At 38.1% G+C, this 8,749-nt stretch overlaps 1 protein-coding gene across 6 annotated transcripts in view; it reads left to right on the plus strand.

Annotated features, from left to right (window-relative positions):
* RPS6KA3 (ribosomal protein S6 kinase A3) overlaps positions 1-5,782 on the plus strand; it is a 109,275-nt gene extending 103,493 nt beyond the window's left edge. For all 6 annotated transcript variants that reach the window (XM_059050817.2, XM_059050818.2, XM_059050819.2 and 3 more), the window contains one exon: positions 330-5,782. In XM_059050817.2, coding sequence (XP_058906800.1) covers positions 330-452 — 123 coding nt within the window. In that variant the 3' untranslated portion in view covers positions 453-5,782. The remainder of the gene's footprint in view (positions 1-329) is intronic.
* The last annotated feature ends 2,967 nt before the right edge of the window (positions 5,783-8,749 follow it).

The raw sequence follows: 8,749 nt of genomic DNA on the forward strand, positions 1-8,749 counted from the left end.
TACAAATTCTAAAACAGCATGCCTTGCTGACTCTCATGGTGAAGGATTGCAAAGGAAAAACAAAGTTAATAGTCCTGAGAAAAGTAAGGACTGCTTGTTATGAGCCCACCCCAGTCCTCTCTCATGGATAATTTCAACCTCCCACATTGGCCTCTTCAGTTTTAGTTAAATCAGAGGATTTGACCTGTGTGGTTATTTTCATTATGAGCCTAATAAAAATCTCTATAAATTTGCATATGAAGAAAATATCTGGGAAAACATCATTTCATATTCTGTGCACAGGTGACTACCCATTGTCATTATTTGTGACCTTTCTTTCCTGTTTTCAGGGTGCCATGGCAGCTACATACTCTGCTTTAAACCGTAATCAGTCACCAGTTTTGGAACCAGTAGGCCGCTCTACTCTTGCTCAGCGGAGAGGTATTAAAAAAATCACCTCTACAGCCCTGTGAAGTGACCTCAGTGAGATATTTGGTACCATGGTGTAAGCTGATAGCACAAGTCCTGGCGACACAGGTAGCGCGCATCTGAGAGACACCCGCAGGCACACACCGTCCCAGCTGGTACCGTAATGCTGCTGCTCCCGCTGCTGCTCCCGCTTTCGTCTCTTCTCGCTTTAAATGGCTGTTAGCAGGTTAGGGTTCCCTGGAGCCTCGGATGAATTGAAAATGGAGACATGATGAAGATATATTCACTGAATCAACAAGAAGAATGACGAACATATGAATTACCACCTAAAAATACACTGAATAAGTACTCTACACCACATAGCATTATTTTTATAGGAAATATTTCATGTCCCTTAAATATTCTTTGTTAGTTATAGGGATGGACAGTTTATGTTAAGCACTTAGCTTAAACAATCCGTTTATATTAGCACTGTATCCCTTGTGCCATCCAACATTTTGTATGTTTTTGTAAACAGTTCATATACAGTACATTTCTGTACTGCTTTCTTTAATGTATACATGCCTTGTTTAACTTGGAATCTATTCTTAATCAATTGACTATTAAATCTGGTTAAATAGTTCACCTGGATTAACAGTATTGTTGGACAGCCCTAAAAATGGCCAGATTGTAGAACAGCTGTTGAATGTAATACTTCCAAAATGTACATATCTTTCCCCATGTCTGTTTCACTGGTTCGTTCGTTTGTTTCTTAAAGTCAGGTGCTCTGTCAGGCGAACCTAGAGAGCTGTTACCGTAAAGAAAGTTACATGTGTGTGGTATGACATCAAGAGTACACCTGTGAAGTTAGTCCATATACTTTGCAACTCCTTAGCGTCTTTTTTCCTTAATTAAGGAAGTAGTCCTTGCACTTTTAATCTTAAATCGTATCCTTTCTTAGTAGTTGACATAAATTTGGGATTTTTCCCGATATACATCAAAGGCCTTTAAGAGGCATGGTGAAGAGACTGGCGAAGGAAAATTTAGCAACAGGTCATTGAAGTCCCATTGAATATTTCATGTTTAAATAGATCAAATTGCAGAATTTAGCGTATGAATAACAGGATACCTGTTCTTGTATACCTGCAGGAAAAGTATGCTTTTTTGGGGGAAAAAAAGTACATCATAATGAATTCTATCCCATTAAGATGCTCTATATTAAACACTAATTTGAATGTAATAAAGGCCACAGGCCTCTCTATGAAATTGGACTTAAACTTTCTTATTCTAGGGAATAAAACATTCTTGATCAAACAGTCATAGCTGAGGTAGGCTAAGTGAATGTTCACCATTGAGTGTTTTCTGAATTCCTCCTGATGATTTATAGCCATATAATGCTTTCTTTTCTTTTTTTAAAAATTTTTATTGGAGTATAGTTGATTTACAGTGTTTTGTTAGTTTCATATAATGCTTTCTTTAACTTCAGAAATGATCCGTTTTCATAATGGTCACTGGATCTGCTTATATTAGAGTATTCATTATCTACATCTAATTTGTTAGTTTCCACAATATCATTAAAGAAACTTCTGCATCCATTATTACCTGTATCTTTGCCAAGCTACCTAGCATACATCAGTATGTAATATGAAAAACATATGAGCAAGGAAAAGGTGATTTAACTTATCTCATCAAGAATGTGCCTGAACAGATCTTTCCTAGTCATGTACTAAGCCATTTACATCAGAAATCTTTTTTCCTGCCAGAAGCTTTAAATCTTCCCCCCCCGCCCCCCACCGAGAGTACAAAGCCAAGAAAGAATGGTTTATCTAAATATCTTGGAAGCCACTTGTTATTCCTTAATTTCTCCTCTGTGCAATTAAAGGGAAAGAGAAAATCTATCATGCCTTTTGCCCAAGTGACACAAAATGATTATTGCATAGAAAGCAAATATAAGTTTATCTTCTAAATAAAAAATGTATAGGAGGAGGGATTTCAGAAGATCTAGGTGGAGAAAGTTTTTAAATATTCTTGAGCATATGGATGCTAACTATTAACAGCTGCTTTCCAATGCCTGGAAAGAAAGCTTTGTTTTTCTTTCTCCTCTATTAAGTGTTCCCAAACCATGGTCATCCCAAATTCTTGTCACTTTTACAATGTTAATGTAACTCTAGGCAGAAAAAAGATAACATTTTCAGATTTTGGACACTAACACGATTCCATAAGTGCTTAGGTGTGTTGCCCATCATCGTCTTTTAGAACCAGAAGTAAATGTGTAAATGCTTTTAAATTATCTAGTCCAACTTTCTCATATTGCAGGTAAAGAACCTGAGACCCAAAGCAAAGACTAGAATCTTTAACTTCCCTTTCAGTTTTTTTCCCTCATAACACCGTGCTGCCTTCCCCTCGTATTAACACTCGACCACAAACTGAGCTGTTCAAAAACGACATATTTCTTGGGGCAGTCCTCTACTGGTACATGAATGCCTCCTTTGCCTAGTACAGCTGCCAGTTTTATTGGAGAAAAGCAAGTTATATGTTCACAAAACTGAAGGCTTTCTGCCTGAAAAGCAGTTCATGAGTATAATTTATTTCATCTGTGATTCTGGTGTTCTTATTGCCTTTGACAGAGCAGACAAACTTGGCCAACAATGTGCTCTAAATGTAATGCTTGTGCTGGGATAACCTTTCCATTAATTTCTCCAAGTCCAGTTCCTCCTGGCCCCTATAGTTGTGGTAGTGAGGCCATTTCCCAGTTAGTGCTGCTGGTTACCAGGGCTTCTCCCAGGAGGTTTTATTTCAATCTGAAAGATAGTTCAATATGAAAGAAGGAACTAAACTATCAGGCCACTTTTACAAACCTCCGCTTAGCTTATAATCCAAAATAATACCCAGAATGGTAGACTTAACATTACCAAGCACATACTGGAAAATATGGATTATACTACCATGTGTTTTCCATCTTCCCTTTCAAGTGATGATGCTAAATTAAGGTAAGTTTTTTGTCCTTTTAACCTGTCATATAAGTAAGTCATTTCACCTCCTAATTTATAGATATGTTTTCTTTCTAAGTACAATAGACCCTTCACTTTAACAGATTTGATATGGATTCATTTATTCACAAACAGCCCCCAAAGTCCAAAAATATAATAATTTTGACAGGGCACAGAATCAAGATGCGGTGAGGCTGGAGACTGATGTGTGGGAAAAGTCACTTAGTGAGTATCTGGAGAGTGTGTGGTGTGTATGCAGTAGAGATTCTGCATTTCACACACAGTGGGCTGCAAAGAGCAGGTTTGGGCCAACCATTTCCCATCTATTTTTAAGAAGTGGTTGCTGTTGGAACCAGGGGACATCATGGGAGGTGGGGCTAGCCTGTTAGCTGTGCCCTGTACCCTCAGCCCAGGAAAGGTTTCATGAATGGGCAGCATGGGTTGGGTAAGAAAGAGGCTGGGGTATGTCCAGCCTCAGGTGAGAGCAGAAAAGCGTTCCGAGATTTGGGGGCTTGGTATACATGTGCATCACCATGAAAGTCAGCAATACACATTTCAACATGGCTTTGATTTTCTCCACTTCCTGGCCTTTATAAATGAGCTAAAATTTTTCAGGCTGCTTTACTATTGAGAATTCTCTCTTATGGTGGTATCCAGCATTTGAGATTTATGAAGGCATTAGGACAGATATCTCAGGAATGTAAATGGTCAGAAAAGGTCTGCTTTCTGTGACTAACAAATATGATGGGTTCCATGGCTGACCTTGGTGCTTAAACCAGGAGGTTTCAATCCAGTCCTAGAGTTCTGTCCCTCCGAAAGGTCCAACTCCATGTGACTAACAAACTGGTGTATACTTTGAGCCTTATTTAATTCACAGATAAGTTGACTTAACTCAGCATTTTTATTTCAATTAATGAAAATAGTCCGCTTTTCACCTCCAGATTGCTTACATTTTGCTGGTCTCCCCAAGTGACCATTGGTGGAGACCAGTTAATGAAGGAATGAAATGCGCTTTCTTGGGAGTGTGGTATTCTGCAGAGCCACGCTTAACCACTTTTTCTAGTGAAGAACCTACAGAATGATAATAACTAAATATGGATGGCCAAGAAGAATTTGTATCTACAGTGCGCTTTATGTATTTTTGACACTGCTGTATTCTGTGTGATCGAGTGACTTGTAACTGGTTCCAATGTGACTGAATGTTTTCAAAGAATTCTAGTAACTAAGTCGACTTAATTTTCTTAAGCCTTGTATTACTATCGGTCTCACATTTACCACTTTGATTCCAGTCTTTTAACTGTTCATACCAGGGCATACCAAGGGTTGGGATGAGAGCCTACTTCCTACCTCTTAAGGCACTTTCCTCATTATTTTGCCATATAACCTTGAAGTGCATGATAAGCTGTTTAAATGTCCATGACTTCTCCCAGAGCAACTAGCAAAGTATATGACATTGAATAGAGGTTAGTGGAAAGGAAAATTTAGAGACTAAGTTCAGAGGTGCAAACCTCAAGAAAACCTCTTTAGAGCACATACCATTTGAGTACAATGTATGTAAACTTATGTGAGAAGAGAGTCGCTATAATAGTCCTCTCTAAGTAGATTAGTTCAATATCTAATGGAAGTGAAAATCTTTACTCCTATTATCACTATAGTACTGAGTGAACTGTATACTGAGTTTTTCAAACAAGTACTTAAAATAGAACTTAAATACAAAGCAAGGGCATAAGGATAAAGGTTTTGGTTTGCATTTCTCTAAGTGTAGTTTACCATCTAAGGCTTTGTTTTTTAATTTTTAAAAGAAGCTTCAAGGTATTGCCATTCCTTAACATCCTTAATGATTATGGGTGATGAGTTTTTAACTCTTAAAATTATATACTTGTATTATGTTTATCTTAACTCTTACCCTAAGCAAAAGGGAAGGTATACACCTAAGGGATGTAATTATTTTGCATTTTTGGCCATGGGTGGGAAGGGGATGGGTATCTACTTAAACGGTTTTTAAAAAAGAAAAAAATCACAAATATTTTTCTACTATTATATATGATTTTACTTTATACTAGTTTCTCTCTAGTAAGGCATGCCAGAAGCCCAAGGCACCATATCATGAGTTCATATGTATTGTACCTTTTATTGGTGGTTAAATCGCATCAGATGCTTGGCCCTGCTGCCATAATTATGAAATGCTTGTAAAGGATTAAATATCACTGAATACTTTAAATTGTTTTACTTAAGAGTCTAATCTGGGAAGTTTTCAAATCATACTATTAATGTGTAATCAAAGCTCTTTCAGATGTATCCATGAATAATCCTGGAACAATATTGCTTGTATTCCTGTCACAGAACAGGTTTTGTAATCTTTAAAAGAAATGAAAATTTATATAATAAAGTTTCAAATAAATTCATGTATGTCCCTTTATGAGATTATTTCAATTATATGACTGTTAATCCTTCATATTATCAAATTATTCTAAAGTATACATTTATCAAATTGGACTGATAGAACTTAAAACAGGAATGTTTCTGAGTTAATAAGAAGTGCAAAATAATTTTTCTATGCAAAGTCTTTGGGAGTCTTGACAAACTCCCAAAGAGTTTGTTAAATCAGACTCTTATCAGTCATAGCCAATCTTAGCCAATACCAAATCTGATTAATGATTTAAAGGATACAGGGCGATCACTAGGCACAGGTGAAACAGTCTTTTCTTGGAGAAGTCCAACGTTACCAGGCTTAGCTCCACAATGCCCTTTTTCTCCCTCATTACGGTGCATTTTGAATTCAGAATTAAAGGACAGTTTCCTTCTGGGCAGTGTTTTCAGAGACATTGTATAAACAAAGGGAATCATTTGGTTTTGCAACGTCCTCTTTATGCCTCATTAATTACACAATTTAAATGATGAGCCCCATTCTCCAGCCAACCATGCCTCATAAATTCATAAATTCCAGGTTTTACAATAAGCCATCTCTACAGACCAAGTGCGTCTTGCTACAAGCTTTTGAGAGGTAAGAACTTTTCGTTTTCTTTCCGCTAGTAAATATTATTAGCACTTTTAAAATGGAAATTTGGGGAATTCCCTGGAGGTCCAGTGGTTAGGACTCCAAGCTTCCACTGCAGGGGACCCATTTTTCATCCCTGGTCAGGGAACTAAGATCCCCGCAAGCTGCGTGGCACAGCCAAAATAAATAAAACGAAATAAAATGAAAATTTGATTGAGGTCTTGATTCCTGGTAGAGAGGGAATGGGTTGTAGGCCTGCAGTTAGCCCTTTTCTTCACAGTTGACATTTTTAGTAGTTTTATATTATGATGGTGCATTAGTCTGTTAGGACTGCCACAGCAAAATACCAGAGACTGGGTGGCTTAAAGAACAGAAACTTATTTTCTCACTGTTCTGGAGTCTAAAGTCCAAGATCAAGGTGCTGGCCGGGTTGTGTTCTTCTGAGGCCTCTCTTCTTGGTTGATCACCTGAACTTCTATCTCAGAAACACCCTGAATTTCCTTACATCCTTGCCTTTATACTGACTGCATCCACTGAGCAGTAACTATGTTGGAAGAAACCATACAATTATGCAAAAGGATACCACTGCAGATTTATGGTATCCGATCTCAGCGAAGCTCTCAGTATTGTTTGTCAATTATTTTGTTTTTTCTTTGGACAGACCCATTTTCCCATTTCTTTTTTTTTAAACAGCTTTATTGAGATATAATTTACACACCATAAAGTTTACCCATTTAAAGTTTTTTTAGTATATTTACAGAGTTGGGTGACTATTGGCATAATCTGTTAGAACTTTCTCATCATCCCATAAAGAAACTTTGTACCCTAGTCGGAGCCACCATTGTCTTTTGCTTGGACTATTTCAGGTAGCCTCCTGCATGGTGTCTGTTTCCTCCCTTGCCCCTCTACAGTCTATTCTTAACACAGAAGCAAAAATGGTCTGTTCAAAACCTACTAAGGATTATAACATGTGATCTGGTCTCCCTACCTCTCTGATCTCATCTCCCCAAGCTCCCCTAGCTCACTGCCTTCTAGCCACATGGGCCTTCTTGCTGTTTCTTGAATATGCCAAGCATGCTCCCACTCAGGGTCTTTGTCTTTGCTGTTCCCTCCCTGCCTAGAACACATTTCCCCCAGATGTCCCCATGACTCACCTCCTTTAAAATGATTCTGATGATCAGTCATGTTTGGGGGCCGTCCTGTAACAGAGAAATGAAGCCTGATTTTTTTTTCTCCTTTTATATTGGGTAATTGACAGAGACTTTTGATTTTTAAATATTTAAACGTCACCTATTTGGAATCTGATTACTTGCCACGTGCTAGGCACAATTACTGAACACTTGAATGCATTATATCAATTGAATTCCCACGGCAACCCAAAATGGTAAGTTCTAGTTCTACACCCAATTTAAACATGAAAAAAACTGAGCCTTATAAATAGGTTAAGTAACTTGTCCAAGATCATCTAGTAATAAGTCGCTGCAGAGCTGAATTTGAACCGGGTCTCTCTAACTCCAAAGCCCAAGTTCACAATTATTTGGCCTGGAAGTAAAATTTAAATAAATTTTATAGATATCCTTTCATCCTCAATCGTGTAAACTGCAAAATACTGCAAATGGAAAGAGAAACCCAGATCTTTCCATTTCCTCTAAGAAGTGCATCTGTCATTGGTTTGTCATCCTCAACTCTTAATGTTTTGGGCTGGATAATGCTTTGTTTAGGAGTGAGGGGCCTGTACTGTGCACTGTAGGATGTTTAGCAGCACCCCTGGCCTCTGCCCACGAGATGCCAGCAACAGGGCCTTCCTTCCCCAGATGTGACAACCAGAAGTGTCTCCAGACGCTGTCAAATGTCCCTGGTAGAGAATCACTTTGTTTGACAATTGTACTTTATTTCTCTGTCACTTAGGTATGTCCACTTCCTTCAAGAGAAAATGTTGAAATGCTAGTGTTTTCAGAAAGGTGATTTATGTAAAATAAGCTTACTTAAAAATAAAGCTATTCATCCTGCATAGTCAGCTGTATTAGTTTGCTGAAGTTACCATAAACAAAGTACCACAGACTGGGTGGCTTAAACAACAAACATTTATTTTCTCACAGTTCTGAAGGCTACCAGTCTGAGATCAAGGTGTCCGCAGTGTTAGTTTCTTTTGAGGTCTCTCTCCTGGGCTCCTAGGATGGCCGCCTTCTTACTCATGCGATGCTCCCCTCTGCGCTGTGTGCTAATCTCTGCTTCCTTATAAAGACGCCAGTCATATTGGATCAGGGCCCACCTTAATGATCTCATTTCAATTTAATTACCTCTTTAAAGACCCTATCTCCAAAGTCACATCCTGAGGTATCGGGAGTTATGAATTCAACATACGAATTTTGGG

Source organism: Kogia breviceps, chromosome X (genome assembly GCF_026419965.1).
Source record: "Kogia breviceps isolate mKogBre1 chromosome X, mKogBre1 haplotype 1, whole genome shotgun sequence".
In the NCBI taxonomy this organism is placed as follows: Eukaryota; Metazoa; Chordata; class Mammalia; order Artiodactyla; family Physeteridae; genus Kogia; species Kogia breviceps.